This window comes from Protopterus annectens, chromosome 12.part0 (assembly GCF_019279795.1).
Source record: "Protopterus annectens isolate FY-2018-M chromosome 12.part0, PAN1.0, whole genome shotgun sequence".
Taxonomy (NCBI): domain Eukaryota; kingdom Metazoa; phylum Chordata; order Ceratodontiformes; family Protopteridae; genus Protopterus; species Protopterus annectens.
Window position 1 is genome coordinate 1,412,429,428 of NC_056746.1, and position 24,986 is coordinate 1,412,454,413.

The window sequence follows — 24,986 nt, forward strand, 5'->3', positions numbered from 1 at the left end:
CTGATCTGCTGGAGGCTTCAAGTGCATCATAACCACATTGTAAGGTGTGCTTGCCCACTTGCTCAGCACTATGCATCATATCCTGTAACTCTTTTAAATCAGGTTGTTCAGATTGTGACATTTTTGTTTTAATTGTGATAACAGAAATTGCTGATATCTAATCATATGGAACTGGCAGTTTAAGGCTCTCATGGCAAGGGTGGCCGAGGTGTAAACCTTCTTACCCCACCTTTCTAGTGATCTAGATTCCCTTCGTAGGTAGTGGATTTTGGCCGTGGAAGCCTTAATTCCTTTAGGGCCTTGAGAAATAGTTTCAGGGTCTGCATTATGGCCTTTATAGAGGAACTGATGAGAATTAGGAACTCTGTAATACCTATCCGCTTAACAGGTGCAGGAGGCAGAGAATCAGGATTTAAACAGGCCTCCGAGTATACATCATCCAAAACCTCCAAAACAGGAGGAATAGCCAAAGGTCTATGCTGAGGTAACCAGAGGAATTCCCTAAGTCTTTTCTTGAGTCTGAAAAGTCTTGGCCTTCCCAATGGAAGTGCTCTCTCAAGGAGTGTAAAGTTTCCCCAAATGAAAAATCCTCAGGGGGGGATACAGAGGGAATGGACTGCTCTGCATCCGAATCCTCAAAAGGTGAATAAGATTGTTCTTCAGCATCAGAATGTTCTGATAAAATGGATTCTTGGTCAGAAGGAGGAGAATCCTCCTCTACTCTGGGTCTCTTGTCCGGAGGGGCCTGTGAGCCTCTGATAAGAGTGATCAGGTCTTCAGCCATTTTAAGCATGTGCTTCTTAGGCGTGGGCCCAGGTCTTGGGCCTTGTGTGGCAGGCCTAGAAAGTTGCTTGGCTGATTTGGCTTTTGTAAAGGCCTTGATGGAGAATGAAGATGAAGGCCTAAAAACACCATGGGTGGATGTAGATCTATCCACATTTGTGGGTTTGACATGAACCGGGCTTCGTTGTAGTTTGGGATAGGACAAGAACCAGCGGTCTCAGGTACAGAAGACCCGCTAAGGTAGTGTCGCCGGTAGTCAGGGACTGCAAAGGCGTCTCACTGAGAACCGCCCACGTGGAGCTTGTTTCGCGTGAGTCAGTGGAGACCGCAGTTCTCGACTGACGGTCCTTTTCTTTGTGTTTTCTGGACATAGCGGTAGTCGGAGTATCCGGCGACATTTTATAATTAAACGCTTTGCAAAAGTGTTGGGCGAACTCCGCCCGACGCTTGATAGTGCGTTTATTGAAGGTAGCACAAAGCGGCAGCCCGAGACGCCGTGGTCTGGGCCCAAACAAGGTATGCAAAGGGAATGGAAATCCTTATGTATTTGCTTCCCACAAGAAATACAATTATTAACTTTTTCTGACATCGGTCTGAGGCAAGAAAAGATTCCCAACGGGTACTTAGCTTTAATGAAGACTTCGGTTCCAAAATTTTTCGTAATGGAGCTGGCCGACCGGCACTTGCGAACTGCTTCTGCTCGGGCACCGCAAAAAGACTGAAGAAGATGGCGCCGGCTGTGTCTTTTATACTCTAGCCTTCCTGACGCCAGAAGAGTACGCGACAACAACCGGCGGACCAAGACTTTGGAATTCGGCCGACCGAGGGACCGCCTGCCGGCTGAAAACCCATATGTAACTACTGCAGCTGTAATGCACGATGAACATCTGTGGTGTTGTCCGTTCTTATCAATAGTTGACCTGGTTGTAGAAGGTCCTTGAAAGCTATAATAGCATTTATTACTGATAGCATTTCTTTTTGATTGATGTGAAGGTGCTTTTCTTTTTGGGACCATTTGCCCTGAATGCACCGGTCTGTCATGTGCGCCCCCCAGGCGTAGTCCGAGGCGCCTGTTGTGATGACTTGATTTGCTTGAGGCTTGCTGAATGGAAGACCTGTGTTTGTTTGACATGCTTGAGCCCACCACAGAAATTCCTTTTGCAGACATGGAATTAGTGGTATTATTGTTTCCAAACTGTGGCTGTGTTGAGACCATATGTTTCTTAGGTACCATTGTAGTTTTCTCATATGCAGCTTTGCACATGTGATTAGTAAGATGCAAGATGCCATGAATCCCAGAGCCTGCAGGATTTTCCTTGCAGTCAGCCTGGTGCAATTTGCCAGTGTTCTGAAATATTGAATTAGTTGCCCCTGCTTCTCTGGCGTGAGGTAGGCCATCTGGGTGTTTGTGTCCAAATTGGCACCCAGGAAAATTATCTTCCGAGAGGGTATTAGCCTTGATTTCTCTTTGTTGACTGTGTATCCCAGAGAGTTTAATAACATTATTACATAAGCCAGATGTTTCAGAAGAATGTGCTTGCTGTCCGCTTGGATCAGGCAGTCGTCCAAATAAGGGTATATTTGTATCCTTTGAAGTCTGCAGTAGGCAATTACTGATGCCAGGCATTTCGTGAATACTCTGGGCGCAGTAGATAAGCCAAAGGGCAATGCAGAGAATTGATAATGGGTTGAACCTGCAAGAAATCTGAGGTATCTTCTGCAATTTTGTCTGATTGGTACATGCAGGTATGCCTCCTTGAGGTCCAATGTTACCAGCCAAGACTCCTTGCCCAGCATGGGAAGAAGTTGCTGTAGAGTGAGCATCTTGAATTTTGGCACGAGTAGGAATGTGTTTAGGATGGAAAGATCCAAAATAGGTCTCCAATCTTTTCCCTTCCTTGGCACCAGAAATAGCCTGGAATAAAAACTTTGACCTTGTTCATGTGTAGGTACCTCTTGAATAGCTTTCATGTTTATAAGATCTGAAATATGCTTTTGTGCCTCTGCCCTTTGATTGTGTGGCAGGTTTGGCATACCTCTCATTTTTGGAAGGGTATGAAAATGGAATTTGTAGCCTCTGTTTATAATGTCCAGGATCCATTTGTCCTTTGTGACAACATGCCAATTTTTTGAAAATAGTGCCAGCTTTCCTCCTAAGGGGGCTGCCATTTGAGACCTGGTTGGCATGCAAAGGGGAAAGTCATTGGGTTTGCTTTCTGAAAGATTCGCAGTTGTCCTCACCACCTCTTTGTGTAGGAGCTTGCCATTGTCTGCCTCTACGATCCTTGTGATTGTCCTCTGCCCCTCGGTGCCTGTATCTGCCTCTTTGGGGTCTGTCTGTGGCAGGAAAGGACCAGTTTTGGAAGGCCAATTTCTACTAAAACGGGGTTGAACTTGCAGAAATTCTTTCACAGTTTGCATTGATTTAGCCTTTTCCTCCATTTTCCGTAATACTTCCTCAGCATTTGCCCCATATAGTACATCCTTTTGAAGAGGGGCGTCTAGTAATTTAGCTTTGACATGATCAGGCAAGGCTTGTTCCTTGAGCCAGGCATGCCTACGTATGACTGAGCCTGTAACAGCAGCTCTATATGAGGCCTCTAGAGCATCAAAACCACATTGTAAGGTATGTTTACCCACTTGTTCTGCACTATGCATCAAATCCTGCAACTCCTTCAAGTCTGGTTGTTCAGGTTGTGACATTTTACTTTTCAATTGAGATAACAGAAACTGTTGGTATTTTAGCATATGAAACTGACAGTTTAAGGCCCTCATGGATAAGGTAGCCGAGGTATATACCTTTTTTCCCCACCTTTCTAAGGATCTGGAATCTCTCTCAGAAGGCAATGGATTTTTGGCAATGGAGGTCTTAACTCCTTTGGGCCCCTGTGAGATGGTTTCTAGGTCAGCAGCATGGCTTTTGTATAGAAATTGGTGCGAGTCAGGAACCCTGTAGTACCTGTCAGGCTTAACTGGAGCTGGAGGTAGAGAGTCCGGGTTAAGGCAGGCCTCCGAGTAAACATCATCTAGGATGTCCAAGACAGGAGGTATAGCCAGAGGCCTGTGCTGGGGTAACAAAAGAAATTCCCTGAGCCTTTTCTTGGAATCTGAATAATCCTGGCCTTCCCAGTGGAAGTGTTCCCTTAAGGTATGCAAAGTTTCCCCAAATGAGTAATCCTCAGGGGGGATACAGAAGGAATAGACTCCTCTGCATCAGAGTCTTCAAAGGGAGTAAGACTGTTCCTGATCATCAGAGTGTTCTGAAATAATGGAGCCCTGATCAGAGGAGGGGAATCTTCCTCCACTCTGGGCCTTTTGTCCGGAGGTGGCTGAGAACCTCTGATTAGAGTAATTAAATCCTCAGCCATTTTAAGCATCTGTTTCTTAGGCATGGGGCCTGGAGATGGGCCCTGTGTAGCTGGTCTCTTAGGGTGCATGGCTGCTTTAGACTTGGTGAAAGCCTTGATGGAGAAAGAAGAGGAAGGTCTGAAGACACCTTGAGTGGAGGTGGACCTGTCCACATTCTGTGTTTCAACGCCAAGAGTGGCTTCGCATCTGTAGTCGGGGTGTGGGCCGAGGAGCCTGCGACCTCGGGTACAGGAGACACCGCCAAAGATGTGTCGTCGGTAATCAGGGGCTGCGTAGGCACCTCGCTGAGAACCGGGCCACGTGTAGTCGGCTTTGGTGTGGTGTCGGTAGAGGCCGCGGACCTCGAGTGTCAGTCCTTGTCTTTGCGTTTTTTAGACAAAACCGGAGTCGGAGTATCCGACGACATAGTATAGTTAAATGCTTTCCCAAAAAAATGCTGGGCGAACTCCGCCCGACGCTTAATAGTGCGTTTGTTGAATGTAGCACAAAAGCGACAGACCGAGACGTCCTGGTCTGGGCCTAAGCAAGGAATACAGAGGGAATGGAAATCCTTATGCGGTATTTGCTTCCCACAAGAAATACAATTATTAACTTTGTCTGACACAGGTGTGAGGCAAGAAAAGTTTCAACGGGTACTTAGCTTTAAGAAGACTTCGGTTTCCAAATTTTCGTAATCTCAGGAGCTGGCCGACGGCACTTGCGAACTGCTTCTGCCGGGCACCGCGGCAAGAAAGACTGAAGAAATGGCGCCGGCTGGTTCTTTATACCCCTGTCGCACTGACGTCAGGGAAGAAGCGACGACAACCGACGCCGGACCTAGACTTTGGAATTCGGCCGACCGAGGACCCGCCTGACGGCAGGAGAACCCATCTGTTATGACTGCAGCTGTATGCACGATGAACATCTGAGGTATGGGATGAAGGGCATTGTGGGTAGTAGCATGGCTCGAGAGTTTGGTGTATGCTAGCTTGGTATTTGGCCGACTCGGTTCCGAGGGTTCGGAACTGTACCCATCAGTGAGGAATGGAAGAAGATTAACAACTTCAGATTATATATTATGTACAAAAATGGTCACCTTATAAAAGTTGTGAAAGCACATTCTCAGTAATAAACATGCAAAAAAAAAAAAAGTTCATTTTCGAAAGCAAAACAATGAATTATATAACTTTTTATGTTATTCATAGTTTTTTTTTACTGTGCTCCCGGTCCAGTGCTAACAATATATACACTAACTCCAAGGTTAGTGCATATCAAAGTACGGGGCATATTCCAGGAAAATGGAACTTTACACTTAGTGAACAAACAGCAAATTCACTATTAAAGTCTTAAAAAGAGTCGAGCTAAAGTAGCTAGTAGTGAGGGACTAAAACAGGCCACTTGGCAATCAGACCTAGGTAAGCTATTGGTTCATACTGTCTACCAGAGTGGACTTAACTACTAAAAGGCCAAAACATGAGAAGGCTTCTAGATTGCATAGGAAAGCACTCTGATCTGGGTGCCTGTAAACACAGTGACACCACTAGATATAGCAAAATTACATATTCAGGTATTGTGAGCAGTGGTAGTGTTTTGAAAGGTTAAAAAGGACACTTTAGACAGATATGGGCGAAATCCACATATGGAGGACTGCCCCCTCTAAAACTCACACACACACACACACACACACACACACACACACACACACACACACACACACACACACACACACACACACACACACGAAGCAAGGGATAAGGTAAACAAATTTAGCAATTGTAGTGAAGAAAAAAGTAATTTTTAGTCCAGTGAGGAAAAAAACAGTGTGCAAAAGTGTACAGCAGAAAATGCCTTTAGAAATTACTACCAAGTACTTTGAGCCACATTTGAGTATCAGAGATAATTATGAGAGAGATCAAAAGGCTGTATGCGGGTATTTCCAGCACCGATTCCTTTACAAGCAGGCCTGTCGATTTTTAAACCACACCACCCTTAGCTCTGTAAAGAGAATCAAGGTGAAGTTACCACTTACACAATAAAAACTGCTGCAGTCATAGTTCACCAAACTTGTCATTTGTTTTCAAAAACAAAAAGAAAAAAAATGCAGTGCACCATATAACTGTCATGGAAAAATGGAAGAAATAGTCTTGGATATCAGCCTAATGTAGTACTTAATACATTTTATGTAAAACCTTTTTTTTTTTTGGCACAGGCGATAACTTGCTAGTTAGCATGCCCAATATATCTGGAAGAGGTGAAGATGTTTGCCATTTTTATAGCAACACAGAACTGAATAAAACTGTTAAGGTCAGTAATTACTTTTACACCCAGAACTAAAACTTAAGTAGAATTTTCACTATATTATATTTATGAACTGCATTTTTAGCATATCACTGCTTATTTGAAGTTTTTTTCCTGAAATTGTTGCACTTTGTTTGCTGTAGCACAGACTAGATTCAGACCTGCTAAATCTAGTTATGTTTGTATAACTTGAGCACTAGACCAGGCCACCTTTTATTGGGAGAGGGCTCCCCTGCAACCTAGTGGCAGGAGTGTGCAGTCAAACTCATCTGATTGAAAGGTGCTGGAACAGGGCTCAGTTTTGAGCTTTTGTATTGATTAATTTGTTTAAACCAGTTTGCTCTCGTTTGCCACATAAGCACCTCGTTTGCGCTTTTTGCGTATCTTGCACTGCCGAGTAGCGGTGGGCACCGTTGGTGGCTACAGACACTTCTGCCTGCAAATTTTCCCTTAGTACTCTTAGAGTTCTTGTGATTGTCCCTCATTAACAGATGATACATTCAGCAAAGCTCTTGAGGTACCAGCACAGATCCTACCCACTAGCCCTTCGTATTTTTTGTCCACGTCTCCTGTCCTCTACGTTACCTGGCACTTCCTGTCCTCGCCCTGTTTTCTGACCACCACAACTTACTCAGCATTATGGACAGACAATTTCTCACAGTTTCACTGGCCAGCCTGGTCAACATGGGCATTTTGAGGCAATGTAGAAATTGCCTCATGTACACTGACAACCCATTTTTCTAGTCCACACTAATTCATTATGTGAGAGATGCACCTTTATCAAGAACCATGAATCTAGGCTCTCTCTACCCAGTCAGTTCATCTGATACTAAGTAGGTTGTCAGCATGCACACCTCACCTTCTACACCTACTAAACCAACAACACATAAACCTAGATATGCGGACATCTTTACCAAAAGTTTACCGAAATATCAGAGACCTCCCAAACACAAATACAAGCACTATTCACATAATACATCCTCTGCAGAACATAGCACATGTAATATAACACACATCAGTGTCTCACCAGTCAAGCCCCTAAGGCATAACACAAAAACAAACATTTTAGTTATAGGCGACTGAATTCTGAGACACACAGATGTCCCTCTCTCCAGGCTGGATAAGGAAAAAGTCGCGGTCAGCTGTCTATCAGGTGCCAGGATCCACCACAACACACACAGACTCAAGTCTCTCAACAACAGGCACTGTTACGACTCCGTCACAGTTCATGTTGGTGTGAACACCTTGAGGCATACCTCACTGGACTATATGAAGACAGACAAGACTGAGCTCTCTGATTATGTGTCTCAGACAGGTATGTCCCTAACCTTAAACAGCATTTTACCATCACCTAGGATGATATCTCAATACAAACAAAAAATTAATGACTTCAACAATTGGCTTAGTTTCTGGTGTCATTCAAAGGGAATCCAGTATCTGTCAGCCTGGGATGACATGGTCGACAGACCTCGATGCTTTGCCAGAGAAGGTCTTCATCTGTCACCACAGGGATTTTGGTTACTGGCTAAGGCTCTTGCTACCCCCCATAGTGCCTTTTTAGGCAATGCCACAAGAACAAAATTCCCCAGACGTAAAAATACCCTCTAAAAATAACCTCAACGTTATGCTGCTAAACCCTGGGAGTCTAAACCACAAATTGCACTCACTGGAAGCAGTCTTCACCTTGGAAGATGCTGACATTTGTGCAGTCATTGAGACTTGGTTTAAGGCTGCGGAGAACACCCCAGCTATACCAGGTTACATTTCCATCCACACACTGAGACCACAAACTGAAGGCGTGAGAACTAAAGGAGGTGGTGTATCAATATTCATGAAAGATAAATACACCTATTGGATAAAAAGCATGATTGCCCTAAACTACTGCAGGTGCAATTGACTGTAGGTAAGACCCCTCTTCAGGTCACTGCCAGCTACAGCACCCTCTCCATGAATCAGGACATCCACTCAGCCTCCTTGGATAATCTTGAGTCAATCAAGATATAAGCAAACACCCTGGTTTTCGGTGACTTTAATTATCCATCCATTGATTGGGTAAATTATAAGCATTCTAACTCACTTGCCCAAAGGTTCCTGGACTTCATTAACTCCAATGCCCTGGACCAGTTAATTGACACACCCACAAGGGGCTCAAACATCTTAGATCTGGTGCTCACCAAGATGGGGGACTACTGCAACACCCCCAGTGTGTAGCCATCCCTGGTGAGATCTGACCACTAATCAGTCTTGCTAGAAGTAACTATAACACAAGACCCCCCCCCCCAACTAAAAAACTTCTCCAAGGCCAATTGCAACCTCTTGCAGGACAGTATAGATAGTTTCATAGTCCCTCCCCCCACTGATGGAACAGACAACTATGCTGAGTTATACACCAATGCTTTATATGAGCACCTGTAAGGACTCTGCCATACCTGATAGAACCAAAACAAGCTCTTCAAGGAAAAACAAGCCTGCCTGGTGGACAACTGCCACTAACAGGCTATACAATAGGAGAAAGAAATTGCTGTTTGAGTAGGAAGGAACGGTCTCAAAACTGGAAATATTCCCTCCTTAACTTAAACAAGCAAATAAGACTCCAAGTGAAGTCCTCCAAAGCTAACTACGAATCATCACAGACATTATTAACAAAGACATAGGAAATCTTCAAACACTAGACCCCACCCAGTTTGGCTTTGTCAAAGGGAGATTGTGCCTGTTCAACTTGGTGGACTTCTTCGAAACAGACACCAAAACCCTAGGCAAGGGCAAATCTGTGCATACGGCCAACCTAGACTTAGCCAAGGCCTTTGACACAATCTCCCACTCAGGCATCATTAATAAACTCACCTAGCTGGGTATCAACCCATATATTGTCAGGTGGGTTGCAAACTAGCTCACTGATAGAATTCATATAGGTTCATAGGTTCATAGATTACTACTAGGCTAACTGCCCTTGTGAGCCATTTTAAGCCTAACCAATTATCCCATTTGAGAATCAAACCCTGCACCTTGTGTTTGTCAGACCAGCACCTTAACATTATGCCAAACCTATACGATCAAAATAGGGGACTCCACCTCCTCCAGCAACAGGGATCAGTTCTGGGACCCCTACTGTTCGGAATCTACTTCTCCGAATTTCAGGTTAAATCTAAAGGACTGTGGGTGACAAAATTTGCTGATGACTGCAAACTGGGAGCGATCATTGAAACCCCTAGCCATGTCAACATCCTGCAAGAAGGTCTTACACAGACTAAGGACTGATGCCAAAGTTATGGTCTTAAACTTAATGCAAAAAAAAAATGCATTATTGTCCCCTTCAGCAAGGTGATGTTCCTGCAAACTATCACATCAACATTACTCCCTGCCTTTGTCTCAGAAATAGTAACACATGGTTATTTGCCAACTTGCTCCTGGTGTCTGTTTTGTATTTTAGCAGTATTTTTGTTGGGCTGTGCTACAATATAAACTTTTATACTTAAAAAAAATGTTTATGTTGGTGTTTAACACGTGTCAGTATACAAAAGAAAATATATGTCCAAGATTTAACAGCTGTGTGTACAGTGCTGCCCTGTGTCATGAGGCAATATACACAGCACTGGTTGACAACAGGAAAAACAATGCTCTTACTTAAGAGCGAACCTGCAAGTTATCATAAAAACTATAGACCAATAACTTGACTTCCGATGACATATAAACTATATACTGGAATTAATGCTGACTGAGTTTATAGTCATTTAGAAGAAAACTCAATCATGGCAAAAGAACAAAAGGATAACAAAAGTCATATGGAACAAATGATCACTTGTTTTAAATAAAGTCATAATAGAGAACTGTAAAAAGTGGACACAATCTAAGTATGGCATGGATAGACTACAAAAAACCATGTGACAGTATCCCATTGTATCCCATTGTCAGGCCAGCTATCGGAAATTTTGTAAATAATTTTATGTCATTTGAGAATATTAATATGATTTTTATAGAAGTGTGACAGAAGGAGATGCTACCAGCATAGCTACCTGGAATTTTGTAAATAGCTATGTGTCACTTGTGAATATTAGCAGGATGCAATTGCTTGTGTTATCACTATATTAGAACTGTATGTCCTATTGCATAGACGTGTACAGAAGAGATATTTTTATACACTATTGTAATTGTATAGACGTATGTGTTTTAACAGGAGATTAGTTTGCAAAACTTAAGAATAGTTGAGACTGAAGTACTTTATTGATGGGCCATAAACAAGGGATGTTATCTTTCAGCTTCTGTCAATCGGAGACAGGATGTCTACACTAGGGGACTCTCTGTGTTGTTTTGTAAGTGTTTTATTGTTTTATGTCTTCTAGCAGTTGCAAACACCTGGAGGCTATGTATTTTCACAGACAGATGTTAATTGCTACCAGCTGCAGTGGGGCTTTAGCCAAGGAACTGAAGTCAGGTGACAAAAAGTGATGTCATGCTGCAAGTATCCCAGCAGTAATATTTGATATTAATTTAAGAACTCTCTAAAAGAGAGAAACAGGGCATATGTATTTTGTCTTTGACCTAACAAGAACATCCACTCACCACTTCTGCACTTGTCTTGCTGTAAGTCAGTCTAGGGTACAGTAATTGCTCTTAGACACAGTTAGGAATATAGCAAAGCATAGCTTAGATGTTTTCTTTATTTACTTGAGACTGTCCTGAAATGTTGTTTTAAATATTTCCTGTGATTTTGAACTCTGAAGTAACTGTGTTTGTTTACTGAGCATTGTCTTGTTGTTTTACTATTATTAAATATATTTAAACCGTTCAGTTGTGGCTGGTCTGTTTAGAGATATTTAAGCTGTTAGAGTACTTGAATATCTATCTGGTGACACCGTACAGGCCACTCCTAATGGCCTAGCCCTTGGTCAAACTACCATTTGGATTAATAGTAACATTACACAGTAAGATTGGACACCCTTTGCTAAGGGCCTTAAAGTAGCTGATAAGGAGCTGGCTGGTGGCAGTGAAAACTACTTTAGAGTCTGGGCAGAAGGGGGCATGGCTAGTAAAGCTGTGCAAGCCTTTCCCAGGTGTGTGTGTGTGTGTGTGTGTGTGTGTGTGTGTGTGTGTGTGTGTGTGTGTGTGTGTGTGTGTGTGTGTGTGTGTGTGTGTGTGTGTGTGTGTGTGTGTGTGTGTGTGTGTGTGTGTGTGTGTGTGTGTGTGTCAGCTACTTGTGGGGGGGCACAAAGCACTGGTTTGACAGAGAGGGTGCTGGAGGTCTTAGCTTGGTCACTCAGCTGAGATCTTAACTCTATAGCTGTGCCAGTGGGGTTTCTTATTGGGAATCTGGAGAAAGAGGGAGAAACCAGCCCCAGAGTGACTGTGATCTCTGTGTGCTCTTAATGGAAATTGAACTTTACTGTATGTCTACGTCCCCCACTGTTGCCAGTGGTGAGGATTGAGGCTGCTTGATTACTGTGCAGGGGCATCACACCCATATTCATGGATAAAAGAGTGCTTAAAAATGTATAAGATACTCTCTACACTGATCAATTACATTACAGCGACCATGAAAGAGTGGCAAACTTTTGCAGTTAAGCCATGATAAAGGACAAATTATTATTCCAATGAAAAAATTCAAAAGGGGGATATTAAAGGGTGAATCTTTGTCACCACTGCTCTTTTGTCTTGCCCTTAACCCGTTAACTCTCTACTTACCAGATTAGGTTATGACTACAATTTGTCTCCCAGGAAACAACATCTTCTTTTTGTGGATGACTTTAAACTGTAAACTTCATCAAATGAGGAACTTAAAAGTAGAACTACAAGTGGTCAAAACTTTTTCAGATAATATAAGAATATCATTTGGTCTTGATAAATGTGTAAAAGCAACATTTAAAGCATGAAAGCTGCAGCACGACGAAACATCAGCCAGGGACAGGAGTGTGATATAAAAGAACTTGAGCAAGTGGGAGTGTATAAATATATGAGAACTGATGAAGGATCAACAATAAAACATGAACAAATGTGAATAAAACTTAGTAAGGAAAATTTTAGAAGACTAAAATTAATAATGAAAACAGCACTGACATCAAGGAACAAAGTCCAAGACATAAACCAATTTTCTCTTACTGTCCTAACTTACAGTTTTGGAGTGACTGACTGGCTCCAAAAGATGTTGGATTGGTTGGACAGAAAAACAAGGATGCTGCATGCTTATCAAATGATTTATAAAAATCAGTGTATACCAAGACTATATATTCCTCCTTCTGAAGGAGGTATGGGCCCCTTCAAAATTGATTACATGTATAGATCTGCAATCGTAGGCCTGCACACATATCTTCTGATCTCATAAGACCCAAACATGGTGAAAGGTTTAAAACATGAAGAGAATAAGTTTAAGATGACTTCTCTGCTTACTTTATCAGAAACATATCAGTGTCAAGCAGGAAAGGAAATCAAACCAGAAGTTGATAAAAATCAGGCAGCAACTGAGTGTGCCAAGAAACTAAAGAAAGAATATAAGGTGAAGGAGCAGATGAGAAGGCAAGAAATGTGGAAAACGCATAAATGTAGTTGTAAGTATAGAAAACTCTTGGAACAACCTTATGTTGCTCAGGATTGAACACAGGAATGGTTAAAGAAAGGTGAATATATGACAGGTTAATACTGACAGCTCAAGAAAATGGACTATGTACATGTTGGTTTACAAAGTCCATTGAACATGTGGGAGGAAGAGAAAAATGTAGGTTTTGTAAAACAGGTTGTAAAACAGAACTGGAAACAGTCACACATCTTGTTGCTGTTTGTCATATACTAACGGCAGAAGGACTGTATACTCAAAGGCATAATGATGTGGCAAGACTGTTGCACTGGGGATTGTGCAAATATTATATTACTGAAGTAGGTGAAAAACACTGGAAACATGAGCCACAAAGCATTACAGAAAATGACGTTTATAACACATGGGATCAAGCATTACCAGCACTTCAAAAACAGATGCAAGAAAACCAGATACAGCAGTCCATGAAAAAAAGACAAAAGTAGCATTGATCATTGAAATTGCTACACCCAGTGACTACAGTGTCTTATGTACAGAGAGACACAAAGTCATAAAATATCAGGATTTGCAGGCAGAAATAAGGGCAATGTGGAAGAAGGATACCCAAACAGTTCCAATAGTAGTAGGAGCAACGGGTCTTATAAAAAATAATTTATAATCATACTTAGATATGTTACTGATACATGTAACCCCATATGCACTGCAGGAAGAGTCTATACTAGGCACATTGTGGGTGCTGTGAAGGGCACTTCTCGCTAACATCAAGGACTGAAACAATACCAATTTCATGAAATTTAATCATACCTTGACTTAGGAATGAGGTCCATTCCTGTCATGGTATTAGAAACCCAAAAGACTCAGAGAAATTAAAGAGTATAAGTAAATCCATTTACTGGAAAGAAGGCTATACTTGGAAATCAAATCTCAAGTGTGTTGATCTGCATGAGACGGCTTCCAAAGCAGATGGACATACGTGCAACACAAACAGCCGGAAATTACTTTTATTTTAATTACATTAATGTTGTGGCCAGGCACCCCCCCCCCCCAACCAGTAGGACCTAGGCAGCTACCTAAGTCAACTAGTGCTGGATCCAACTGAGCTCTGATTTTATGTATACTTGAGTTAGAAAACAAGATATAATAACTACAGAAACTAAGGAAGCAAAAAACCAGCAACACCAGACAAATACCTCTCCCAATACAAATAGAAATCCAACAGCATGCAAGAGGAAGAGGTAACGCAAGTGGCGGAATTCCAGATTCAACAGTTTATTCAGAACAATTCAACAAAATGTTAGCGCTTTCACAGTATTCTCTACTGCTTCATCAGACATACTTACAAGGTACAGGTGACTTCTTTTAAACAGTCACAATACATCATGTGACCACTTCCCCTACATATTAACATTTAAAAACACAATGCCACATGCTAATAGATATGTAATATCAAACTTAATAAAACGTAATAAAAACATGAAATAAAAAACTTCACATCAAAATGCCACAAATTAGTAATGATCATCCCCTAAGTCTCCTAGATTTAAGCATAGGCTTAATGGGGACTTTGTCATTAAGTCTCTTACCATGATCTGCTCTAAGAACAGAACGGAGGCCAAGGAGACAACTTAGATGATGGCTGATGAAGCAGTAGAGAACAATGTGAAAGCGCTAACATTTTGTTGAACTGTTCTGAAAAAAACATTGAATTTTTAATTCTATCACTCGGGTTACCTTTTCCTCTTGCTTGCTAATGTGTTGGGAGATCATCTATGCATACCATAGGAATTGTGGGAGACATATGTTTGTATTCAAATTAGATTTATTTTGTAGTACTACAAGAAATGTTATAATTGTTTTATGTCTACATACTGTAAAACAATACAGGAAATATATTGCAGTGCCAGTCCCTCAAGTTATGCCCTGCCCCCTCAAAGAACTTCAGCCATTACAGCAGCCAAATCCATGTCCTCCATTACCCAGCTTTTCAGGGGGAGACCAAAACAGAAAAGGACTACGGCTTTTACTGTAGGAAGCCAGTTAGTACTATTCTATAATCGACATCCTACAGCAGCCAGATCCATACTCCCCTCAGGTCTTCATGTGAACAACAACAACAAAAAAAAAGACTTTAGCATTTACCATAGAAAGCTGACTGGTACTTTTGTATCAATCGGCTCTTCCTACAGCTGCCATATATATGCTGTCTACCCCCCCCCCCCCCGCTCTTTAAGTGAACACCAAAACAAAAGGAAAAAATTACTAAAGGATGCCGGTTGGTTCTACAGATACATGCCCCAACCCTCTTAGCTCTTCAATTGAAGAACAAAAAAAAAACAGACAAGCGAACTTAAGTGCCTTTCAGTAATGGCATTTCAGCATCGAAAAACTATAAAGAATGCAGGAACTCCGATCATGCCTCCTAACACTTTGCTGGCTTGGGGCAACTGCCTTCTTTACTCCACTCTTCCAATACTACTGACTGGAACTGCAAAAGTTTTCACATTGGGAGATAAAGTCATATCTGATGGCAAAACTTGATTGTGTTTACCCAGAATGTTTGGGTACTTCATGTTGAATATTGTCTGATACACAAGAAGGCATTACTCCAAGTGTAAGCATATACTAACAGCAATGGTAGCCGACAGAAAACAAAACACCGACTTTCTATTTAAAGAGTAAGTTACACTGTCGATAATTCAACTGTTAACGAAATACAACAATCACAAAATATTTCTTGAAAGAAGTCACACACTCTTTAAATGCATGACTCCCGATGCCTTCATAGATGGGGATGACAGCTATGACCACTTGTTATTAGAGTTATGTAAATATCATCAAACACAGCCTACTGTATCTTTAAAACTTTATTTTACAAAATATAAAGTATAAAGAAATGAGAATTAATTCATTTTCTTCCAAATTAATTCTGAAATAGTCTGGCAACTATAGTAAAGCAGTGCTTTAGCTCACAATAGTTAAAACGATATCAATATTATGCCTGTTACCTTGCAAATATGCAAATAAACAAGTATAAAGTTAGCTTTAGCAATCATAAAAGAAAATCTTTATTTTCCTACTTACTTACTTTATTTGCAAATCTAAATTGATTTCAGAACTGGTGCTAAGTAGTAATTCTGGACAGGTCACATACCTCAGCGTCCAAAGTAGCAGAGGCTACAATAAGTCGAAGGTCTCCTCGCTTTTTCTGGATCTGGTATACATGAAAAGAAGCAATAAGAATTAGAAGGCTATCACAGTGTAAGTAGCCCTCAGTTTAACATTAGCTAGAACAACCATACACTGTTGTCAGCAATAAATATCCAGAGATATGAAATAATACGACCCACTTCACTTCCCACAAACTGCAAGAAAATTCAGCAACATCTGGACACACAAGCCCTTGTGAAATTAAAACATGAAGATAAAGATAAGTTTATTTCAAGGGAGCATTATAACACAGGATATGGAAGGAAATTCCCAAAGCTGAAAACTGGAAGATGGAAAAAAATAAGTTGTTACCATGTGCTAGACATTTATCTGTTATATTGTAGTAATCCAGAAGTACAGATATGTAACTTTTGAAAGTCATAAAAGATGAAAATGTTTAAAGAAAATGCAGACTTCAAATACAGCTATGAGGCTGCACTGCAGAGAACAATATTGGATTATACATCCTTAACAAACATTTTATCTCACCATTGTAAATCATTTAAACTGCATTGTGAAGGTTCAAATTGTCACATCAGTGACCCCTTAAAGGACAACTTCAAACTAAAAAATAATAATATACAACTATATCTCTCTCTCTCTTTCGGCTGTTCCTGTTAGGGGTCGCCACAGCAGATCATCTGTTTCCATTTCTTCCTGTCCTCTGCATCTTGCTCTGTCACACCAACCACCTGCATGTCCTCTCTCACCACATCCATAAACCTAATCTTAGGCCTTCTTTTCCTCGTACCTGGCAGCTCCATCCTTAGCATCCTTTTCCCAATATACCAAGCATCTCTCCTCAGCACATGTCCAAACCAATGCAATCTCGCCTCTCTGGCTTTGTCTCCAAACCATCCAACCTGAGCTGACCATCTACTATACTGATTCCTAATCCTGTCCATCCTTGTCACACCCAGTGCAAATCTTAACATCTTTAACTCTACCACGTCCAGCTCTGACTCCTGCCTTTTTGTCAATGCCACCATCTCCGACCCATATAACATAGCTGGTCTCACTACCATCTTGCAGACCTTCCCCTTCACTCTTACATGTACCCGTCTGTCACAAATCACTCCTGACACTCTTCTCCATCCATTCCACCCTGCCTGTACTCTCTTCTTCACCTCTCTTCCACACTCACCATTACTCTGAACTGTTGATCCCAAGCACTTAAATTCATCCACCTTTGCCAACTCTACTCCCTGCATCCTCACCATTTCTCTATCCTCCCTCTCATTCACACACATATATTCTGTCTTAGTCCTGCTGACCTTCATTCCTCTCCTCTCTAGAGCACATCTCCACCTCTCCAGGGTCTCCTCAACCCGGTCCCTACTCTCACTACAGATCACAATGTCATCTGCAAACATCATAGTCCATGAGGCCTCCTGTCTGATCTCGTCTGTCAACCTGTCCATTACCACTGCAAATAAGAAAGGGCTCAGAGCTGATCCTTGATGTAATCCCACCTCCACCTTAAACGCATCCATCACTTCCACCGCAGACCTCACCACTGTCACACTACCCTCATACATATCCTGTACCACTCTTACATACTTCTCTGCCACTCCCGACTTCCTCATACAATACCACAACTCCTCTCTAGGCACCCTGTCATTTGCTTTCTCTAAAGTGCAGAAAGGCACAATGCAACTCCTTCTGACCTTCTCTATATTTTTCCATCAACACTCTCTGAGCAAACATTGCATCTGTAGTGTTCTTTCCCGGCATGAAATCATACTGCTGATCACTAATTATCACCTCCCTTCTTAACCTCGCTTCCACTACTCTTTCCCATAACTTCAAGCTGTGACTGATCAGTTTTATCCCTCTGTAGTTACTACAGCTCTGCACATCACCATTATTCTTAAAGATAGGTAACAAAACTCCTTTTCGCCACTCCTCAGGCCTCCTCTGACTTTCCAAGATTTCATTAAACAATCTGGTTAAAACCTCCACTACCATTTCTCATAAGCACCTCCATGCTTCCACTGGTATGTCATCTGGGCCAACAACCATTCTTCATCCACTTCATAGCTGTCTTTGCTTCCTCCTTGCTAATCTGTTTCACTTCCTGATTCACTGTCCCCACATCCTCCAACCTTCTCTCTCTCATTCCCTTCATTCATCAGCCCCACAAAGTACTCTTTCCATCTGCTCAACACACTCTCCTTGCTTGTGAATTTTTCCCTCACTATCCTTTATCACCCTTACCTGCTGCACATCTTTCCCAGCTCGGTTCCACTGTCTAGCCAATCAGTACAGGTTCTTTTTTCCCTCTTTAGTGTCCAACCTTTCATACAACTCTCCATATACCTTATCCGTAGCCTTTGCCACCTCTCTCTTTGCCATGCACCTCATCTCCTTATACTCCTGTCTACTTTCTTCATCTCTTTGACAATCCCACTTCTTCTTCACTAGCCTCTTCCTCTGTATACGCTCCTGTACTTCCTCATTCCATCACCAGGTCTCCTTGACCTCCTTCCTCTGTTCAGATGTCATAGCAAGCACCTTTCTAGCTGTCTCCATTATCAGCTCTGCTGTAGTTAAGCCAGCTATTCGGTAACTCTTCACTGCCCCCTAGTGCCTGTCTTAACTCTTCCCTGAACTCCACCTCACAACCACCCTTTTTCAACTGCCACCATTTAATCCTTGGCACTACTCTCACACTCCTCCTCTACTTGATCACCAACATCATCCTACAGACCACCATTCTATGCTGCCTAACTACACTTTCCCCTGTCACCACTTTACAGTCTCCAATCTCCTTCAGACTGGCCCTCCTGCATAGGATATAATCCACCTGTGTGCATCTTCCTCCACTCTTGTACGTCACCCTATGCTCCTCCCTCTTCTTAAAATACGTATTCACCACAGCCATGTCCATCCTTTTCACAAAATCCACTATCATCTGACCTTCTGCATTCCTCTCCTTAACATCATACCTACCCATCACTTCCTCATCCCCTCTGTTCCTTTCACCAACATACCCACTGAAATCCGCTCCAATCACTAGTCTCTCACCCTTGGGTCCACTCACCACCACTTCATTTAACTCACTCCAAAATTTTTATTTCTCATCCACTGCACACCCAACTTGTGGAGCATTCATTACACCATCAATTTCACTCTATGCAACACTCTTTTCACCTCCAAAACACTCTTGGTATACTGTTCCTTCAGGATAACCCCCTACCCCATTTCTTCTGCCATCCACACCAAGATAGAACAATTTGAACCTGGCCTTACTCCCCTTCTATCTGATCAGTTGCACGCACAGTATATCAATCTTCCTTCTCTCCATCATATCAGCTAGCTCTCTCCCTATACCATTCATACTGCCAACATTCAAAGTTCCTACCCTCACTACTACACTCCTAACCTTCCTCCTCTCTTCCTGCCTTTGGGCATGCCTTCCCCCTCTTCTTCTTCAGCTAACAGTAGCCCAATTTTCGCCAGCATCCTATATATAATTAATTGTAAAAATATTAATTAATTATATAAAATATACAATTAATAATATGCAGTTTTAATAAAATTACATATTATATGTTAAAATGATACCCATTTTTATCTTATCTTCACCTTCCGTGTAAGTGCCCCTGCATTACTTTAAGTGGTTACTACTGGTTTACAATCTGTATAAACCCCAGAATAACTTGTTGGCATGCCACACTGATTTTTATTTATTTATTTTTTTTGTTTACAGTTAGACAATCATGCACTCACAACACAGTCTACATCTTCACTATATGACATACCTAGTCCACCGTTTTATTCTCTTCACTGACTAAAAATGACATTAGGCTGTTTTCAGCTTTCTCTGAGTATCTGTGGAAAAAGTACAGTTGTGTACACTTACCATAAATGTAGATGTTCGAGTGTATTCACTGTTGCAGTCATTACATTTGGGTAATCTGCTGGCAGGCTGCCCTCAGTCGGCCTGAATTCCAAAGTCTTGGGTCCTGCGTCAGTTGCTGTCTCCTCTTCCATGACGTCAGGTCGTCAGGGGTATAAAACATGCAGCCGACGCCATTTTCTTTAGTTTTTCTTGCCCCCGATGTCAGGTGCCCCCAAAAAGGTAGCAATATTCTAAATATTTATATATATATATATATATATATATATATATATATATATATATATATATACATGCATCAATATAAACTTTACCTTCATCTACAAGCAAATACACCACATAGGTTGTAGAAGATAGAGAAGGAAAGATAAACTGTAGAATGACAGGGGGATGGCGGGAGGGTAACCTGGACTGCAACAGTGAATACACTCGAACATCTACATTTATGGTAAGTGTACACAACTGTACTATGTTCTTCGTGTTTCACTGTTGCAGTCATTACATTTGGGTAGAATCCCAAAGCTATGGTTGGGAGGCTGGAGCTAAACAGCATTAGGTGAGGCTATAAGGCCCTGCAGCACTGCAGTGGCAAAGCCTGCCCTGGACTTAGGTGTCGGTAGAGGCCTGCGACTTGAAGGTAGCAGGTATCAGGGGCTGCGAAAGCACCTCACTGAGTACCGGCGAACCGGCGACTGGCTTAGGAGAAGCCTCGTCGTCAGTTTTGGATCTCGAATGCCTTTCTCTGTCCTTTTCTTTGCGTCTTTTATGTACTCAGGTAGTCAGATTGCTATCCGACGACATTTCTGGGTAGTTAAATTTGTTTCCAAAATACTTAGATGCAAAAATTTACCGACGCTTAATAGTGCGTTGGTTAAATCTAGCACAAAACCAACAGCCAGGCACGTTGTGATCAGGGCCTAGGCAAAGAATACAGTATAAATGGAAATCCTTATGAGGTATTTGCTTCCCACAAGTAATACAATTATTAACTTTTTCTGACATCGGTAAAAAGCAAGAAAAAAGTTTCCCCAACGGGGTACTTAGCTTTAGTGAAGACTTCGGTTCTGAAACTCCAACTCGAATATTTCAGTAGTCGGCCGACCGGCACTTGCGAAATGTTTCTGCTTCGGGCACAGCGCGGCAAGAAAGACTAAAGAAAATGGCATTGGCTGCATGTTTTATACCCCTGACATCATGGAAGAGGAGACAGCAACTGACGCAGGACCCAAGACTTTGGAATTCAGGCCGACTGAGGGCAACCTGCCAGCAGATTACCCAAATGTACACAAAGAACATTGTCAATACATATTTTAACATGACCCCTTGCATTTGGAGATAAAAGACATGTTTTCATCAGTTTCAAATCCAATACTATGAAGAGCATCTATGTGGCTGCTTTCTGTAAAATCTCTGTTTTACATTAAGGTGTGAAATGGCTTCTTACTTTTGGTAATCAATCATCAGACACAATTCACATATGAAAACTTAACAGTGTTATCATATATTCTTTAACTTTTAACACTATTTGAACTTGAAAGCAGTGACTTGAAGGACAATTTTGCACTAGGCACAATATTTCCTTTCCCCAGAATGTACTGCCTCCTTACAGAATGATTCCCGTACTGTCACATTTTAAAGTGACTTGGCAGTTTCTTCCTGTCTTTGCCACTTCTATCCCAGCCAGCATCCCTCACTGCACAACACAATGGAAATGAAAGAAATCTCATGATACTTTCACTAAGAATTTTTCTCTCTTGCTCTGACATCATGCTACCTATAACATCTGAAGGTTTGTTCTTAGCAAAAACACACACACAGCAAGGTAACTGTAGCTCATTTTTGTTTTTACACTTGGCAGTTATTCAAGCTCTATTTACAGCTGTATTCTTTCCCTCATTAAAGCCATAAACTGAGTGAGCCTTTGCTTAGTTTTGAGTGCTATGTATACCTCCAAAGTAATGCACAATTTAAACATCTAGGAATACATACAAAGTAAAGCAATGGTTACAAATGGTAACAGTGCATATCATAAGTTACTGAGATAGTGACTCTTAAGAAGAAGCTCTGTATGAAATGACTGTGCAAAGATATCTGCGTAAGTATCAAGTGAGCATTTCAAATTGTATGCTTAACTGGACACAACTTGGAATACTTTGACCATTTGTAAATACATTGTCTAATTTACTATGATACTGCCGCAAAAAAAAAGGGATACTAAGACTATACAAAAACAGTTTTGCTGGAAGGACCAAGCATAATAACCTTTTTGATCTGTATTGACATTTATAACTGACTATTCAGCTCAGGTTTTCTAAGGCAGTATATGCAATAAACTGACTGACTGAGGGAAATAAGTTTGGAAAAAGGTGTTGAGGCAAGATCTAAAACTCATTCCATTTTTTTTTAAATGGTCATATTATCTCAGCTATTTGCTATCACCTCAACAATTACTTGTTAAAGAATGAGTGACGCTTGTGGAAAACTGTATGAGTCACAACAAACCTCTTACTGAGGATTCACAACCACAGCAGCCTTTCTCATTGCTTAATTTCTAAGTGAATGGAAGTGTTACCTTACATTAGAGAAGCAGAGCTACAAGCTCATCAGCTGTGCCTTCACAGTGCACTAAAGGTAAGAAGTAGCTTTCCAAGAAAACAAGATTATGGCAGTATGCCTGCCATCATGAGTGCATTCATGGTTTGAAAAATAAATAAAATCAGTACTACGTAGTCGCTGTGCTTCTGGCAGGTTTGGACTGTGCAGATTCATGACAAGTTTTTTTTTTCAGTTTCTGGCAGGTGTGGTCTTTTCACGAGTTTTTTTAAACTGCGAGTACCTAATGCTGTTTCATTACCCCTCCCCTTCTCAGATTTCCAGTTTAGGAATGTGAGGCAGAAGTGATCCAACAGACATTAGAAGGAAATGCTGTTAAATTTCACAGACAGCCAAAACAATGCACAAAGATGGCAAACTTAAATAAGAAAAAAAAGGGAGAGGTACTTTTAGCAGTGTTTACTTTTTATGTGGCAATCCTTGCAGTTAGAGTACAGGGAATAAAATCACTTTGTGATTATAAAAAAATGATTTTAGGTAGAGTTTCCTTTAGTTAAGGCATAAAATTATTAATAACAGCAAATCAAACTTCATGTGCCTCTTTCGAGAAGCATATCCAGCATAAATTGGGCTGCCTACATTTAACAAACAAATAACTATTGAGCAAATCCCTTCAGAGTGTGAAGTAGTTGGCATGAGAATCAGCATTTCTAAATCCAGGGTCAGGGCTCTCTCCCAGAATGAGTGGCTTGTTCTCTGCAGGTAGGAGACAGCTGCTTGAACTGGAAGCATTTAAGCATCCTGGGATCTTGTTCATGAGTTAACATATGGAAATCATTAAGTCGAACAGCAGATGGGTGCAGCGCCGGAGGTACTGTAGAGCTTTACCAGACTGTGAAGGTGGGTCCTAAGATGCAGCTTTCAGTTTTCCCATCAGTCAGTGGTTAACACAGAAAGGATAAGATCATAGAAGCGGTGGGAATGATGTTCTTTTCTAGGGTTATTGGGATCTCTCTCCAGGAAACAGTGAGGGGCTTGACTATCTGAAATGATCTTGAAGTAAACCCACTTGTCTGGAGGACAGACAGGAACAAGCTGAGGTAGTGTGGGCACCTCATGATAATGCCCCTGAGTACCTTTAATGGGAGATGTACGAAGCACAGCCCACTTAGAGGAAGCCCTAGAGAAGATCTACAACACATTGGAGAGAGCATATCACTCAACTGCCTGGGAAAAACACCTAGGCATGGCTAGGTGAGTCAAAGACTGTTGTTGGGGACAGAAAATTCTGGTCTGCTCTACTCAGTTTGCTACCACCACAGCCCTCGCTATGTTAGGTTTAAAAAACAGACAAATGAAATAATGGCACTGTTCAAGACACAAAATGGCACCTGTTTATTCAGTCTATGATGTTAAAAATATAAGACCCTGACAAGATTATAACCATTTGCCAGAGTTTGAGGGATTACCTGACTTCATGCTGCAGATGGATAGAGCCCAGACTGATACCTAGATAACTGAAAAACAGGCAAGTAGGGAGAAGTAAAAAAGGGGCATGGCCTGTATGGCTCTACCAGGGAGTTGGAGATGCATCCATACACTCAGATATCTCATAGTACCATGCAGTCTCCTTGGTAAAACCTGAGAGACCACCCCTTGTGCTGTGAGGGGAAGAGCAAGGCCACTTGGAGTCAATGTTCTATGTGGTAGTGAAGGATGTCCTCTGTAGGTAGCCCACTGCATGCCTCTCCCAGACTTTTTCCCAAGGAATTAGTGGGTCAACTGACCCAAAGGGGGCTGATTCTCAACAGATGGGGGGGCACCGCAAGAAAAAAAAAACAGAGGTTAATGGATCACTACTGGACATGCACTGGCTCACGTGCCTAGTTTATCTGTAGCATGCACCGCTATGTTTGATGTTCCACTACAGGTTACAAATGGTCTATGTTATCACCAGTACAAGGCAGACAACATTGGGGGTTGTGGGTTGGTACAATGGTTATGGTGTTTGCCTTAGAAATACAAGGTACAAGGTACAAGGTTTGATTCTCAGCTTTGAGGGAAATTGCCCAGCTTAAAATGGCCCAAAAGGGTAGCTAACTTAGTACTTACCTATGAACCTAGGAAGGATAGTATAAGCTGGAGAATGGATGTGCACTTTAGCTTCAAGATGCAAAAACCTTTGATGTATACAACTCTAGGCAGAGAGATTGGGAGCAACTAAGAAAACTTTTGTTTTTTGTTTTGACTGAAGTATGAATGCATACGAGGAACATGGAGGCAATTAGTGCTTATAAATATAATTTTTTTGTATGAAACATGGGTGCATTAAAGGTGCTTATGCTCATTTAGTGCTTATGTAAATTATTTTGGCTTGTAGATATGTGCAGTTTCATGTTGTTATCTATCTAA

At 41.6% G+C, this 24,986-nt stretch overlaps 1 protein-coding gene across 1 annotated transcript in view; it reads right to left on the minus strand.

Annotated features, from left to right (window-relative positions):
- DHX35 (DEAH-box helicase 35) overlaps nucleotides 1-24,986 on the minus strand; it is an 844,978-nt gene that overhangs the window by 554,376 nt on the left and 265,616 nt on the right. Inside the window, exon 8 of the mRNA XM_044090458.1 lies at nucleotides 16,104-16,163. Within this exon, the coding sequence (XP_043946393.1) occupies nucleotides 16,104-16,163 (60 nt within the window). The remainder of the gene's footprint in view (nucleotides 1-16,103; nucleotides 16,164-24,986) is intronic.